The 17,603-nt window shown below is 45.9% G+C and overlaps 1 protein-coding gene across 2 annotated transcripts in view; it reads right to left on the bottom strand.

Annotated features, from left to right (window-relative positions):
• The window catches only part of CAPN8 (calpain 8), a 78,706-nt gene that overhangs the window by 48,768 nt on the left and 12,335 nt on the right, over window positions 1-17,603 (bottom strand). For both annotated transcript variants that reach the window (XM_040351394.1, XM_040351395.1), the window contains exons 3-5: window positions 8,355-8,473; window positions 2,331-2,464; window positions 1,164-1,332 (exon numbers count right to left, since the gene is read on the bottom strand). In XM_040351394.1, coding sequence (XP_040207328.1) covers window positions 1,164-1,332; window positions 2,331-2,464; window positions 8,355-8,473 — 422 coding nt within the window. The remainder of the gene's footprint in view (window positions 1-1,163; window positions 1,333-2,330; window positions 2,465-8,354; window positions 8,474-17,603) is intronic.

Here is a 17,603-nt window from a genome sequence, read left to right as displayed (position 1 = left end):
ACTGCGCCATTTTTCATTTTTATTTTTATGTAATTGCCATACCATTATTGTATTGTTCTGGCCACCCTTTAAGTGTGTTTGAAATACTCCCATGATGTTTTTATTCCCTTGTCCTGGCTAGTTTTCAGACAGACGTTGGGTGTCACCCCCCACCTTACAGAACTGAGCACTCCTCCTTATTGAAAATCCTGCCCACTGAGCTCAGATATGGCAATTACATAATTGTCTACTGGGGGAGTTTTAGAAAAAAAATTGTAAATGACTGTAATTCCCAAAAATGTATGTTTCTAAAAGTAGAGACCCCAGAATAAAATGTTTGCATATTTTCAGGAAAAAATACACTAAAATGAAATTTAGTGGAAAGAAGCAAATTTTTTTTTTTTTACAGTGCGTGGAGAGCCACACTGCAAGGGTATTGTTTTGCTGAGCCCAGAGTTGACAGAAACCAATCATATTATCATGCTGCGTACACGTGACCGGTTTTCAGGTTCTAAAAAATGATGTTTTTAAGGGTCTAGAAAAAACAACGTTTTTTTCAACCCGATCATTAAAACGGCCTTGCCTACACACGATCGTAAAAAAAAAAATGCTCTAGCAAAGCGCGGTGACGTACAACACGTACGACGGCACTATAAAGGGGAAGTTCCATGCAGATGGCGCCACCCTTGGGGCTGCTTTTGCTGATTCCGTGTTAGTAAAAGACGATTCCCGCTTTTCAGTCTGTTACAGCGTGATGAATGTGCTTACTCCATTACGAACGCTAGTTTTACCAGAACGAGCACTCCCGTCTCATAACTTGCTTCTGAGCATGCGTGTTTTTTTCACGTCGTTAAAGCCCACACACGACCATTTTTTACAACCTTAAAAACGACAATGTTAGAAACGTTGTGACAAAATTAGAGCATATTCGAAATTTGTGAAAAATGCTCTGGAGCCCACACACGATCGTTTTTAATGACATAAAAAAAAACGTAATTTTTTAGAACCCGAAAAACGGTCGTGTGTACGCGGCATCACTTTCATTCTCCAAGAGAAAAACATTAAGGAGAGCCTCTGATTGGTAGTAGTAACCCAATTATCTTTTTTTCTTTATACACTTTGACACATAAACACATTTTAATACATTTTTGATAGCAAATTAACCCTCCCAACTCAGAACTCACATCGATAGAGCACCCGAGCAGTGAATCTGCTTTTAGAGCCTTCTGGATAATTTCGTAGAGATCAGCCGGCGCTTTCTTCAGATCATACACCTCCGATATCCCCCCTGTGAAATCCTCAAAGCCTTCAATTGTGCTCCCACCTGTCAGGGCTTCATATGATCCATTTAGCCTGTTAGTAAAAAAGAATATCAGCAGGGAACTTTCTAGAAGCGCAGTGGTGCACCATTCAAGAGGGGCGGATTGTTTGATCAGTTTACAAGTAAAAAAGAATTGACATTACAATTTTTGAAACACAGAAGCTTCTATGGTTTGGATGCCCAAGGGCCACATATTGCTCGATTGTACTTGTTATGAGGCCCTTGAACCCCAGCAGTCAGAAAACTGAAATTTTTTTACCGCTTTTGGTACGTAATTCAAGGCAGAATCATACCGCCAGGGAGGTTAACTGATTACTTTTAAAAACAATTAAAAATAGATAAAAATCAATCATATAATGTACCTACAGTTTCTAGTTTTGTTTTTGCATGTTGTTTTCTGCCTCTGCTGTACAGAGTCACAGAGCCAATACAGGGCAGTGATGGTTTGGAAAACGAAACTGATTGGTGCTGTTGGGGTTTTAGACACACAGTAATCACACCTCCTTGATTAGTGACCACAGAGAGAAATCTCCCAGTACTGTGGTTATCAGGAAACAGACAACCAGGAAGTGTGGAGATCAGAGAAGAATTACAGCAACTTGAGAGCAAAAACGTACAATGAGGACATGAAAACAGCACTGCATTCAGGTAAAGGAAGCTATTAAGATAAAAAAAAAATTCTTTACAAACCCTTTAATGTATTACCCTTTGGTGATGACAGGAGCCGCCGTGAACACCCCTGTACCTTGTAAGTTGACCACTACTGCTCTAAGGCAAACAGTGATACTTACAGGCCACCAAATATAACTGAAAAATACATTAATAATAAAATAAGGGAACCTCCATCTGAAAATGCTAGCTGCCTGGCCATCGTGTGACTTTTCCAATCTGCATACTTGCTCCAGGTAACATAGGCAATGGACAGCCGGTCAGCTTGCATTTTCAGATGGCGGTCAGCAATGGTACATTGGCTTTAAGGAGAGAAAGTATAACTTTCTACATAAGACATGTGTTGGCTGACAGGACTTACTTGGCGTAGGCCTTTTCCAGCAGTGATCCCCAGAATTCATTCCCCTCTGCTGAGTGTACAAATACCAAGTGTCCATCCTTCGTTGGGAGACGATCATCCACCACCACTTCCACCCACTCACCATATTGCCAGAACTGAAAAAAGATGGGAAAAGATATTAGACTTGGGGTTGATTTACTAAAAGAAGTGGAAAAAGAACAGGGATTCATTGCTATGACTGAAAAAAGGATCAGGTGCAGTTTCTGATGTACTCAGGTGTGTTGACAACCCATTCAAAATGAATGAAGTGCACCTGTGCCCAGACTATGAACAATAAAATATTGACACGGACTCTTCATTAGTAAAAGAGACACTATTGTCCTCTGTAGATGCTTGTATTGAGAAGCAATTCATCCTTAAAGATCACAGCAAAGACAATTTAACTGGCTTTCAGTTCACTTCTAGTGGCTTAGAAATACCTGCTGTGTGTTTATATTAGATGGATGCCAAGATCTGCTCTCATAAACATAGCTGTGATTTCAGTGCCTCTGTTATAAATTTTGAAGATTAATTTCCCTACAATGCCTATAGCTACAAAGAAAGATAAGGGCTTGTATTTATGCCCAATCAAATCAACTAAATACATTTCAGGTACATCAAAACAAAAGTTAATTGATGTCTTACAGTTTGATTTGCTTTTAAAGCAACCACAGCTGGAGTAGAAAAGTCTCCTGCTCACATGCTGCAGAGAAGGACCCTCACTCTCTGTGTGGAAGGACTGGTCTTATTGCAGATGTCTGACATGCCCCCTGCTGGGTTCAAGCCTCATACTCCCTGCTGATTAAATAGCTCTAGCTCTGGCTCAGTAAGAGTCATATCAGACCATTGCAGAGAGACGACTGCTTTCACACAGAGAGCAAGGGTCATTTCTGCAGCATACTTTCATGGGACAGGCTTTTATACCCAGGCTTATTAAATAAAAAATAAAGCAAGCTGTAATGCCACGTACACACCATCACTTTATGTGATGAAAAAAAACGACATTTTTAAAAACGTCAATTTAAATGACCGTGTGTGGGGGAAAACGTTGTTTTATGTCTTGTGAAAAAACAACAAAAAAAAATTGAAGCATGCTTCAATTTTATGTGTCGTTTTTCAAAACGTCGCTTTTTACTTCACAGAAATTGACCGTGTGTAGCAAAAAACGTTGTTTAAAACGACGTTTTTAAACCCGCGCATGCCCAGAAGCTAGTTATGAAGCTAGCTTCAATGGAAAAGAGTGGTGAACGTAACCTCGCTTTGCTAGAGCATTGTGAAAAAACGATGGTGTGTAGGCAAAATCGTCTTTGAAAATTGAAGTTTCAAAAACGTTGTTTTTTACTTCACAGAAAATGTCGTTTTTTTTCATCACATAAAGTGATGGTGTGTACGGGGCATTAGACTTTGCTTACCATCATTTTGATGCACCTGGAATGTCTTTAGCGGATATAAATTAAAAGTTCAGTTGGGTTTTAACCCCTTCCCGTCCAGCCTATTGCAATATGACAGCCAAGCGGGAGCCCTCCAGCCACGCTCCCGTGCGATCTGTCCACTGACCACGGTCGATGACAGATCACTGTACCAGCCTGCTGTGGCCCATCAAAGCAGATCATGCAGTTGTACACAATGAAAGACTTTGCTTCATGCCTTTCATTGTGTACTATTGTGATGACTCTGAGCTCTATGATTGGTCACAGTGATCACATGGTACGGACAGGGCCATTCATAGCCAATCTGTACCATTTGATTAGTTGTGGCCAATAATAGCTAATTACAATAGTAAACACTGAATGAACAGTTATCATTCAGAAAAAAATTGTTGCTTATAAACTGTAAAATTTACAGTTATACTTTTTGAGGGCACTGTATCCTAAGATTCTGCAGGAGCAGGACATCGCACCAGTGATCTGGTGATTGCAGATATAATGCTCTGCAGGCTCCTTAAAAAAAACACTTAAGCCCCGGACCAATATGCTGGCTAAAGACCCAAGGTGTTTTTACAGTTCGGGACTGCGTCGCTTTAACAGACAATTGCGCAGTCGTGCGACGTGGCTCCCAAACAAAATTGGCGTCCTTTTTTCCCCACAAATAGAGCTTTCTTTTGGTGGTATTTGATCACATCTGCGGTTTTTAGTTTTTGCGCTATAAACAAAAATAGAGCGACAATTTTGAAAAAAATGCAATGTTTTTTACTTTTTGCTATAATAAATATCCCCCAAAAACATATATAATTTTTTTTTTCCTCAGTTTAGGCCGATACGTATTCTTCTACCTATTTTTGGTAAAAAAAATCGCAATAATCGTTTATCGGTTGATTTGCGCAAAATTTATAGCGTTTACAAAATAGGGGATAGTTTTATTGCATTTTATTTTTTTTTATTTTTTTTTACTACTAATGGCGGCGATCAGCGATTTTTTTCATGACTGCGACATTATGGCGGACACTTCGGACAATTTTGACAAATTTTTGGGACCATTGTCATTTTCACAGCAAAAAATGCATTTAAATTGCATTCTTTATTGTGAAAATGACAGTTGCAGTTTGAGAGTTTACCACAGGGGGCGCTGGAGGAGTTAGGGTTCACTTTGTGAGTGTTTACAACTGTAGGGGGGTGTGGCTGTAGGTGTGACGTCATCGATCGTGTCTCCCCTATAAAGGGGATGACGCGATCGATACGCCGCCACAGTGAAGCATGGGGAAGCCATGTTTACACACGGCTCTCCCCGTTCTTCAGCCCCGGGGACCGATCGCCGCGGTCCCGTTCCCGAAGCTTCGGACCGGGTCGCGGGAGTGCGCCGCGCGCCCGCGACCCACGGCTGGGTACAAGTACAGGACGTATATATACGTGCTTGTGCCCAGCCGTGCCATTCTGCCAACGTATATGTGCAGGAGGCGGTCCAGAAGTGGTTAAAGGGGTTGTAAACCCTTGTGGTTTTTCACCTCAATGCATTCTATGCAGTAGTAGTGCCCCAACTCCCCAAAGCCTTCCTTTTCCTTACCTGAGCCCGATCGTTCCAGTGGTGTCTCGGGTTCTGATTGGATAGACTGATAGCAGCGCAGCTATTGGCTCCCGCTGCTGTCAATCAAATCCAATGATGCGGGATCAGGGGGTGGAGCCAAGTCCTGCTGTCTGTGTCAATGGACTTAGCAGCAGGACACGGGAGTGCGCCCACACGGGTCTCCCGAGGGAGAGCGCTTCTCTGATGGGGCACTCGAGAAGAGGAGGAGCCAGGAGTGCCGCTGAAGGCCCCCAACTGCACCACAGAGGTAAGTATGACATGTTTGTTTTAAAAAAAAAATGTTTACATATCCTTTAAGTAATTTTATTTCCAAAAATAAAGAATTTTACATGTGCGCAAAAATGAAACAATTTCCTCTAGAACCAAACTGGTTAAACTGAAATATAGACAAGGATTAAGAGATAAAGAAGCTGCATTCTCCAGAAGCGATTAAATCAGCTGGTGAAAGTGTTTAGAAAAACTGGAGTTTAATATCAAGTCAGAGTTCATAATTTGCATACTTAGGTCCATGACTCAGAAAACATTGGAGTCAGAAAGTCATCATCATGACAACAAGTTGCCATTATCAGAAAGACATCCAGCAACTGCAGCTTATATATATCTTTTATGGCTGGCTTCCTTAGCTTTGGTATTTGTATAATGTTACTAGTGAAGTAGTTGTACCGTACCCTGAGAATGAGGCTGGGTTCACATATGAGATTGCATCGGCTCACAGCTGGAGTCTGGCGCGTCCATAGAGGGCACAGGAGCGCCGCCCCCTCTCTCTCCTGCACTGCCACTGAATACAATACACAGATTTATGCATTGCATGAATCTATGTATTGTTGCTGCCGCCCACTATTCAAATGGCCGGCCCCCTGGTGAGCGTCGGCCATCTGAATAACGGCAGCTGGTTGGCTTTGGAAGTGCCTATCAGAGCCAGCGGCTCTGATAGGCTTTCCGATTACAGCCCTCAGGCTGTAATCTGCTTCCAAATAATTAGCCTGGGGACGCACGGGGGGTGCGTTCCCTGGCTAACACTGACAGGCGTCTCAGCCAATCAGGTTCACCGGTTCTGGTTACCGGTAACCTGATTGGCTGAAACGTCATCGAGGGCGGGAGAAGACATTGAGGGACCGTGGAAGGAGGATGGCTGACCCCAGAAAGGTAAGTGCCAGCGGGTGGGCAATCTGACTGGCAGCATTTTACAGGGCACAGTGGGGACAATTGATGTGGGCACAGTGGGGACAACTGATGTGGGCACAGTGGGGACAATTGATGTGGGCACAGTGAGGACAATTGATGTGGGCACAGTGGGGAAAATTGATGTGGGCACAATTTATGTGGGCACAGTGGGGACAATTGATGTGGGCACAGTGGGGACAATTGATGTGGGTATACTGTAACAATTGATGTGGGCACAGTTGTAACAATTGATGTGGGCACAGTGGTAACAATTGATGTGGGCACAGTGGTAACAATTGATGGCATGGCACAGTGGCTGCGTTTTGGCATGGCACAGTGGTGACAATTGATGGGCACAGTGGTGGCAATTGATGGCACAGTGGCTACAATTGATGGCTGCGTTAGATGGCACAGTAGCTGCGTTTGGCATGGCACAGTGGTGACAATTGATGGCACAGTGGCGACAATTGATGGCACAGTGGCGACAACTGATGGCACAGTGGCGACAATTGATGGCATGGCATGGCACAGTGGCTGCATTTGATGGGCACAGTGGCTGCCTTTGATGGGCACAGTGGCTGCCTTTTATGGGCACAGTGGCTGCCTTTGATGGGCACAGTGAGGCTGCAATTGTCTTTTTTTTTTCATTTGTTTGCGCCCCCCCCAAAAATGTTGAGCACCCGCCACCACTGGTCCTGTGCATCCTCGTTCACCGCTTCAGATCCGATTTCAGCCCGAATATGTGGCTGAATTCGTACCTGAAACGGACCAAAAGACACACAGGGCTCCTATGCAAATCGCACCGGAGCCGCCATAGAGAGCCGTCACAATCTCCTGCTGTGCGAATTGGATTCCGCAAAACCACATCCAATTCGCACTAGTGTGAACCCAGCCTGAGAGCTTAGCAGGGCCATCTTTTCCATTGGGCACGCTGGGCAGTTGCCCGGGGGCCCCGCTTGCCTGGGGGGCCCCACCGGCTGCCCAGCAACCCCAGTAAAAAATTGTGGAGAGTGACGGGTTAGAACTGCCCATGCCCAGTTTGCAGAAATCACAGAGAAGATCCGGTCCTCCACGAATGCGGGGGATTGCTGATGTATGGGGGGAGTGAATGCAAAAATGTAAGGGGGCACTGATATAAAGGTTCCCCCTCCTATATTAGTGACCCCCCTTACCTTAGTGTATTTACTCTACGGAAGGTGGTCTCTGGTCACCAGAGTGCCCCCCCCCCCCACATCAGAGTTTCCCTTTACATCAGAGTCTGCAGGATTCCCCCTTACAATGCAAGGGGGAACTCAGTCTGCGGACCCTGATGTAAGTGGGAAAGAGAAAGCAGTGGACTCTGATATAAGGTTGTCTCTGGTCACCATAGCCCCCCTCCACATCAGAGTTCCCCCCTTAGATCATGATCTGCAGCGTTCCCCTTTACATAAGAGTTCCCTTTCACTGTAAGGGGGAATCCTGCAGACTCTGATGTAAGAGGAAACTCTGTGCTGGCTGGGTTATAGTAACCTGACCTTCATGTCAATGAAGACATTTTTTTTTTACTTTTGTTTAACTTAAACACATTGCTAATAGCACTAGCTATATGTTTATAGTTTAAATACTGACATTTGCATTGTTCGGCACTGAAAACTGTAATTTTAGGTACTTTTTTTGCAGTTGCAGTAAAAAATGTGGTTCTGCCAGTAAATGTTATGATTTTTGTCAGTAAATTCTCGTGCGTGATTGTGTAGACAGGGCCCCAGTGCGCTGTATTGCCCGGGGGCCTATAATGCTCTTAAGATGACACTGGAGCTTAGTGTTTGAATATGATTGGCTCACCTGATAGCGGAAGATTCCGGCATAGTTCTTCTGAAAGCTCTGATTCTCTGGAACAACGCGGGCTAAAATGTCCTGATCCAAGGTGAGGGAGGCGATGGCAGCCAGGAGCCAGCAGTCACCTGTGTCGGAGAATGTACAGTAGCTTTCAATTTTGTGGACTGAGATTTTAAAAGACAGCAATTTCAATTCTAAGTATTGCGATTTAAAAAAAAAAAAGACACCACTGTAGTCCCCCCTAATGTCATATGCTTTTTTGTTCTCCGGCACCATCTTTGTTCAGTCATCATCCAGGGTTACCATCTACTCCCTGGACTGAGATGCTTGTGTAGAGATGACACACTCATGTAATTCCTGGTGCCTAGGTAGGTCTTGGCTGTGTTGGCTATTGTCGAACACAGATCAGCCCCTCACTGTGTGACTGGTTACAAAGTTACAATGTTGCAATCTGGGGGAGAGGAGACTGAGGAAATGCTTCCTCCTCCCTTGCAACAGACTGACTAAACTGGAGTTCAAGGATTGCTTTTTAATGTTAAAAGGTAGAGATTAAACAATAAATAAATAAAAGTTTACCTTTAATTCTTGGCTATAAGCAGTTCACTTCCAGCAGCAGTGTACATGAGGTCTCAGAAGTAAGGTTGCCACCTTTTCGTCAAGTCAAACCCAAACACTTTACCGGCGCACAGCAATTTTTATTTTTTTACTATACATTTTGCTATTAAATAACATTTCTAATCATATGAAGTTAATAACAAGAGTTCCCCTTTACATCAGAGTCCACAGAGTTCCAGTGGCGGTTCGTCCATAAAGGGCGCCGGAGTGCCGCCCCCTCTGGCTCTTGCACCGCCACTGAAATACATAGATTCATGCATTGCATGAATCTATGTATTTTCGCCGCTGTCACCCACTATTCAGATGGCCGGATGGTGAGCGCCGGCCACCTGAATAACGGCAGCTGGTTGGCTGTGTGGAAGTGCCTATCAGAGCCAGCGGCCCTCAGGCTGTAGTCGGCTTCCGAATGCTTATCTAAGGGACGTACCGGTGGTGCGTTCCTTGGATAAGACTGACAGGCGTCTCAGCCAACGAGGTTCACCGGTTCTGGTTACCGGTAACCTGATTGGCTGAAGCATCATAGAGGGCGGGAGATGACATCGAGGGACATGGAAGGAGGATGGCTGACCCCCAGAAAGATAAGTACCGGGTGGGGGGAGGGGCATTTTACAGGGCACAGCGGCGACAATGGGCACAGTGGCAACAATTAAAGGGCACAGTGGCATCAATGGGCACAGTGGCGACAATGGGCACAGTGGCGACATTTATAGGGCACAGTGGCATCAATTGGCACAGTGGCGACAATTAAAGGGCACAGTGGTGACAATTAACCACTTCCCGACCGCCTCATGTAGATATACGTCGGCAGAATGGCACGGACAGGCACATCAACGTACCTGTACGTGCCTGCCTAGACGTGGGTCGGGGGTCCGATCGGGACCCCCCCCGCTACATGTGGCGGTTGGATCCCCTCGGGGAGCGATCCGGGACGACGCCGCGGCTATTCGTTTATAGCCGCTCCATCGCGATCGCTCCCCGGAGCTGAAGAACGGGGAGAGCCGTATGTAAACACGGCTTCCCCGTGCTTCACTGTGGCGGCGTATCGATCGAGTGATCCCTTTTATAGGGAGACTCGGTCGATGACGTCAGTCCTACAGCCACACCCCCCTACAGTTGTAAACAGACACAAAGTGAACACTAAATCCTACAGCGCCCCCTGTGGTTAACTCCCAAACTGCAACTGTCATTTTCACAATAAAGAATGCAATTTAAATGCATTTTTTGCTGTGAAAATTACAATGGTCCCAAAAATGTGTCAAAATTGTCCGAAGTGTCCGCCATAATGTCGCAGTCACGAAAAAAAAAACGCTGATCGCCGCCATTAGTAGTAAAAAAATAATAATTAATAAAAATACAATAAAACTATCCCCTATTTTGTAAACGCTATAAATTTTGCGCAAACCAATCGATAAACGCTTATTGCGATTTTTTTACCAAAAATAGGTAAACGAATACGTATCGGCCTAAACTGAGGAAAAAAACATTTTTTAGATATGTTTTTGGGGGGATATTTATTGTAGCAAAAAGTAAAAAATATTGCATTTTTTTCAAAATTGTCGCTCTATTTTTGTTTATAGCGCAAAAAATAAAAACCGCAGAGGTGATCAAATACCACCAAAAGAAAGCTCTATTTGTGGAAAAAAAGGACGCCAATTTTGTTTGGGAGCCACGTCGCACGACCGCGCAATTGTCTGTTAAAGCGACGCAGTGCCGAATTGTAAAAACCCCTTGGGTCATTTAGCTGCATATTGGTCCGGTCCTTAAGTGGTTAAAGGGCACAGTGGCATCAATTGGCACAGTGGCGACAATTAAAGGGCACAGTGGCAATTAAAGGGCACAGTGGTGACAATTAGCACAGTGGCGACAATTGATGCGCACAGTGGCTGCGTTTGATGGCATGGCACAGTGGTGACAATTGATGGCACAGTGGCTGTGTTTGATGGCATGGCACAGTGACTGCGTTTGATGGCATGACACTGTGGTGACAATTGATGGCACAGTGGCTGTGTTTGATGGCATGGCACAGTGACTGCGTTTGATGTAATGGCACAGTGGCTGCGTTTGATGGCATGGCACAGTGGCTGCGTTTGATGGCATGGCACAGTGGCTGCGTTTGATGGCATGGCACAGTGGCTGCGTTTGATGGCATGTCACAGTGGTGACAATTGATGGCACAGTGGCTGCGTTTGATGGCATGGCACAGTGGCTGCATTTGATGGCACAGTGGCTGCGTTTAATGGCATGGCACAGTGACTGCATTTGATGGCATGGCACAGTGGTGACAATTGATGGCACAGTGGCTGCGTTTGATGGCATGGCACAGTGGCTGCATTTGATGGCATGGCACAGTGGTGACAATTGATGGCACAGTGGCTGTGTTTGATGGCATGGCACAGTGGTGACAATTGATGGCACAGTGGCTGCGTTTGATGGCATGGCACAGTGACTGCATTTGATGGCATGGCACAGTGGTGACAATTGATGGCACAGTGACTGTGTTTGATGGCATGGCACAGTGGTGACAATTGATGGCACAGTGGCTGCATTTGATGGGCACAGTGGCTGCATTTGATGAGCACAGTGAGGCTGCAATTGTTTTTTTTTTTTTTTCGTTTGCTCCCCCCAAAAAAAATTGAGCACCAGCCGCCACTGCAGAGTTCCCCTTTTACATCTGAACTCGCAGAGTTCCCTTTCACTCTAAGGGGAGACTCTGCAGACTCTGATCTATGGGAGACCTCTGGGGACTCTAACATAAGGGATGCTCTGGGAACCCTGATTTGAGGGGAAACACAGAACTCGAAGAGGACTCTGATGTAAGGGGGACACTGTGGCCTCTGGTATAAAGGGGTACTCTGATATAAGGGGGGCTCTGAGAACCCTGAATTACCTTAGTGTACTTACTCAGAGGCAGGAGAGAGAAGGGGGAGACTTCAGTCACAGACAAGGATGGATGGTGAGCTCACTCACCCCTTGGCAGTCAGCACCTCTCACCCAGATGTATCTGGAAGCCCTAGTCCTGTCTGAATAATGTGTCCGGGTTTCAGGCCTTCCGAAACTTGGACGCATGATTCCAAACCCGAACTGTCCAGGGGAATCCCGCACAGGTGGCAACTTTACTTAGAAGCCAACATACAACAAACTCACAAGATGGATAAAATTGATAAGCCCAGTGTATTAATTCTTTCCAAAATGTTGGTCTGCTGCTTCATTCCTCTGCTATCAGCTTGAATCACTTCTGACAAGTTTTCCTGACACCAAGAGAAAAATGGTGACAGGGGAGGGAGCTAAAGCTGATTGACAGCCTCAGCTCTGTTCCTGTGTGCTGTGTGAGGAGGAGGGGGTGGGGGTCCCTTGGTGTCCCTTCCCTTCAACTTTCAGTTGTCAGTTCCCTTTTTTTCAAACAGCTCAGACAAGCTTTGAACAGATGTAGAGAAGAGAAGACTTATAAAGGAGGATTTGTGTTTATCTCTGTGTATCACTTAAAGTGGTTGTAAACCCTTATTTGTCACTTTTACCTACAGGTGAGCCTATAATACGGCTCACCTGTAGGTATCAAGAATATCTCCTAAACCTGTATGGTTTAGGAGATATTCCCCCCGCAATGCGCCGCTGATTGCAGCGGCGCATGTGCAGGGGGGATCCTCGGCTACGCCGCTCCAGCCAATCACAGCGCTGGAGCGGCGATACCCGGAAGACACGCCGGAGCAAGATGACATCTCGCTCGGCGTGAACCAGGTAAGTGTTCCTCACCTCGTTCCGAGGTAAGTATTTCATAATCAGCCAGTATGCGGTGCATACTAGCTGATTATGCCTTTTGCCTTGCAGGTTTCAAAAAAAAAGTTTATGCGGTTTACAACCACTTTAAGGCCAGTCACTTTACTGGGTATATGTAAGAGTTTAAGACCACTTTAAATGTATAAACAGAACTCCTTTGATTGTTAAAATGAAGTTACACCGAAAAATGGAACTTCCACTTTAAAGAAAGGTGACCCCCTGACATGCCACTTTTGGCATGTCATTTTTTTTGGGGGGGGGGGAGCGGAAACCCTCTTTTTAGAGGGTTCCAGCTCCCAATTACTCCTAGGCCGCCACGGAGGCTGGAAGAAAGTCACCTCTCCCCCCTCCCTCTCCACAATCATCTGGGACACGTCACAGATCCCAGATGATTGCTCCGCAAATCACGGTGCGCAGCGCAGCTCGCACATGCGCAGCCGGGCGCCCACAGTGACAATGCCGGCGCCGTGGAGAGGAGGGGAAGACGAGCGGGGCTTCGTTCCCCCGCCTCGCTGGAGCCGGGGACAGGTAAGTGTCCGATTATTAAAAGTCAGCAGCTGCAGTATTTGTTGCTGCTGACTGTTAATATATTTTTTTTAGGCGGAACACCCCTTTAAGTGAAAACAAGGATCCACCAAATGCAGCCTGACAGTCTTCACCAGTACCAGTAGATTTGAGTTGTCAGTACATTCATCTTGAGTACAGCCACATACAGGTAACTGTGACAATGACTAGGAAAAACGTGTCAGAATTAGGCAAATGAGTCAGCAGATATACTGTACACATAATGTCTGTAAAACCAACAGCCCAACACAAAGCAAACAGGAGCTGACAGGTGACGTGACGGTGATTTTCCTTGCAAAATATCACTTCAATTTTCTCAAAGCCAACACAATGGGCACCTTTACATGGGAAATATTCATCCAAATGGCTCTGTGAAAGGAGCATTTACCCCTTAACCACTTAAGCCCCGGACCTTTATGCAGCTAAAGGCCCAGGCCAGGTTTTGCGATTTGGCACTGCGTCGATTTAACAGACAATTGCGCGGTCGTGCGACGTGGCTCCCAAACAAAATTGGCGTCCTTTTTATCCCCACAAATAGAGCTTTCTTTTGGTGGTATATGATCACCTCTGCGTTTTTTATTTTTTGTGCTATAAACAAAAATAGAGCGACAATTTTGAAAAAAATTCAATATTTTTTACTTTTTGCTATAATAAATATCCCCCAAAAATATATATAAAAAAATATGTTTTTTCCTCAGTTTAGGCCGATACGTATTCTTCTACATATTTTTGGTAAAAAAAATCGCAATAAGCGTTTATCGGTTGGTTTGCGCAAAATCTATAGCGTTTACAAAATAGGGGATAGTTTTATTGCATTTTTATTAATTATTATTTTTTTACTACTAATGGCGGCGATCAGCGATTTTTTTCATGACTGCGACATTATGGCCGACACTTCGCACAATTTTGACACATTTTTGGGACCATTGTCATTTTCACAGCAAAAAATGCATTTAAAATGCATTCTTTATTGTGGAAATGAGAATTGCATTTTAGGAGTTAACCACAGGGGGCACTGAAGGTGTTATGTTTCACCTAGTGTGTGTTTACAACTGTAGGGTGTTGTGGCTGTAGGAGTGACGTCATCGATTGTGTCTCCCTATAAAGGGGATGACACGATCGAGTGTTTACACGCGGCTCTCCCCATTCTTCAGTTCCGGGGACCGATCGCGGGACTCCAGCGGTGATCGGGTCTCGCAGTCCCGAACCACGGCTGGGTAGATGTAAAGGACGTGCCGGTACGTCCATCTGCCCAGCCGTGCCATTCTGCCGACGTATATCGTTGTGCGGCGGTCGTTAAGTGGTTAACTGAAAACTGTATTATCCATAGCTCCCAACTGTCCCTGATTTCGAGGGACTGTCCCTGATTTGGAGCAATGTCCCTCTGTCCCTCATTCCTCCTCATTTGTCCCTCATTTTCTTCTGATCCATATAGTTGTATATAAAATGCAAAACTTTATCTATCAAAAAGTGTTTCCCAGCGCTAAACCTTTCATCTGATTTCTAAATTGCTGCATTTGTAAATTTCAAAGGCCAACATAAAGGAATAGCAGTGGTAAAAAAAAAAGCCCTTGTGGGTTAACCAATCTGTTTTTTTTTGTACAATTCTCCTTTAAGGGGGCGTGGCAAGGGGTGTGTCCTATGCCTACATACTTTTGCTGGTAGGTGTTCCTCATTCCCATCTCAAAAAGTTGGGAGGTATGTATTATCTTTTCAAAATAAACCATTTTAAACATTATAAAGTTTAAGAAACAGTGAGCAGGCGGGTTTTTATTGCAGAAGAGACATGCAATGTTTATTCTGCAATAAAATGCCCCCACCTGCCTGCCTGCTGTCTTCTCTGGCACTGTAAAGCGATTGTGTATGTAGGTCAGGTCAGTGTAGTCAGGTCAGTGTATGCAGGTCAGGTCAGTGTAGTCAGGTCAGGTCAGTGTATACAGGTCACTGGTCAGTGTAGTCAGGTCAGTGTAGTCAGTGTATGCAGGTCAGGTCAGTGTATGCACTATGCAGGTCAGGTCAGTGTAGTCAGGTCAGGTCAGTGCAGTGCATGCAGGTCAGGTCAGTGTAGTCAGGTCAGGTCAGTGTAGTCAGGTCAGGTCAGTGCAGTGCATGCAGGTCAGGTCAGTGTAGTCAGGTCAGGTCAGTGTAGTCAGGTCAGGTCAGTGTATGCAGGTCAGGTCAGTGTAGTCAGGTCAGTGTAGTCAGGACAGGTCAGTGTAGTCAGGTCAGTGTAGTCAGGACAGGTCAGTGTAGTCAGGTCAGTGTAGTCAGGACAGGTCAGTGTAGTCAGGACAGGTCAGTGTAGTCAGGTCAGTGTAGTCAGGACAGGTCAGTGTAGTCAGGACAGGTCAGTGTAGTCAGGTCAGTGTAGTCAGGACAGGTCAGTGTAGTCAGGACAGGTCAATGTAGTCAGGTAAGTGTAGTCAGGACAGGTCAGTGTAGTCAGGTCAGTGTAGTCAGGACAGGTCAGTGTAGTCAGGTCAGTGTAGTCAGGACAGGTCAGTGTAGTCAGGTCAGTGTAGTCAGGACAGGTCAGTGTAGTCAGGTCAGTGTAGTCAGGACAGGTCAGTGTAGTCAGGACAGGTCAGTGTAGTCAGGACAGGTCAGTGTATGCAGGTCACTGGTCAGTGTAGTCAGGTCAGTGTGGTCAGTGTAGACAGGTCAGTGTAGTCAGTTCATGTCAGTGTTAGTGTATGCAGGTTATGTCAGTGTGTGTGTGTACTGACACACACACTCACGTAGGTCAGGGTATGTGTGTCAGGTAGGTCACCCTGCGCCACTCCATCAAATAACCCCCTATGTTTATATGTGATCCTGCATTTTTGAGGTATGCAAGCCAATCAGCGGTTCCAGCGGACTCGATGTCCAGCCGGAACCCACTGATCGCTATGTACATAGGCAGAACGGTGGTCTGCCTATTTGCCTAAGTAAACAAGGCAGATCGCCGTTCTGTCAGTATGGAAGACATTGATCCTGTGTTCCTGCAAAGCAGGTACAGGGATCTATGCCTTCCCTAAGGCCCCGTACACACGAGGGGATCTCCGCTGGAAACGGTCCGCCGGACCGTTACCAGCGGAGATTCCTCCTCCGGATTTGGATCCGATGGCTTGTACTCACCATCGGATCAAAATCCGCGCGGAATTCATCCGGGGTGACGTGTTGCGCCGTCGCCGCGATGATGACGCGGCGACGTGCGCGACGCTGGAAGGTAAGTACTTCCACGCATGCGTCGAATCATTACGACACATGCGAGGGAGGGGAGCGGACGGATTGATCCGGTGAGTCTGTACAGACCACCGGATCAATCCGCTGGACCCGATTCAAGCGGATAGATTTCTTAGCATGCTAAGAAATTTATATCCGCTTGAAATCGATCGGCCCGAGAAATCTCCGCGGATAAATATCCGCTAGGCCGTACAGACGACCGGATTTGTCCGCTGGAATTGATCCGCGGATCAATCCCAGCGGATAGATCCGGTCGTGTGTACGGGGCCTTAGGCTAAGGTGACCAGATTTTTAAAATGAAATCCAGGACATATTTTTTCTTTACTAGTAATGGCAACAATCAGCGACTCTCTGCCCGTCGCCGCCCGCCTCACAGCCTGTCAAGTCTTACTCTTCGGGCCCCGGCTACTAATGGGTGGGGAGCGTAGGAAGATCACTCTGCCAGGGAAGGCAAGGAGATAGGCAGGTGGCTGGCCGGGATTTGAGCCAAGGCAGAATAACATGTGGGCGGAGCTGAATGGGCATGCGCCCGAAACTATTCCCTCCGCTCAGCACATGATCATCAGAAAGGGGCACAGATCATGGAAAAAATACAACCCCCCTATGCTAGTAGGCACAGCGGAGCGGGGGTGTGTAATTAAAAAATTTTTATTTTAATTCTGCACTGACTTTCTTTGAAATTGCCCCTGCCCCCTATTAAATCCAATCTGGGGACAAAAACAGGGACAGACTTGGTCCGGGGACAGTGTCCTCAATCAGGGGACTGTCCCCTGAAACTGGGGATGTCTGGTCACCCTACCTTAGGCCCCTTTCACACTGGGGTGTTCTTCGGGCGTTATTCAAGCGTTTTTCAGGCGCTTTGGCGTTAAAAAAAGCCTGTAAAGCGCCTGAAAGAAGCCTCATCTGCAATCCCAATGTGAAAGCCTGTGTGCTTTCAGAGCCCTTTCACACTGCCAGCGCCCAAAAAACGCTGGTAAAGCACCGCTAAGACCCTAACGTTTTAGGGCGTTTTTGCAGTGCCTCAGTGTGAAAGGGCAAGGTGTTTTTACAGCGCTTTCAATTCATTTCAAAGGAGAG

The sequence above is a fragment of the Rana temporaria genome, chromosome 4 (assembly GCF_905171775.1).
Source record: "Rana temporaria chromosome 4, aRanTem1.1, whole genome shotgun sequence".
Taxonomy (NCBI): Eukaryota; Metazoa; Chordata; class Amphibia; order Anura; family Ranidae; genus Rana; species Rana temporaria.
Note: the sequence above shows the minus strand (reverse complement) of the source record. Positions and strands in the feature narration are given on the sequence as shown.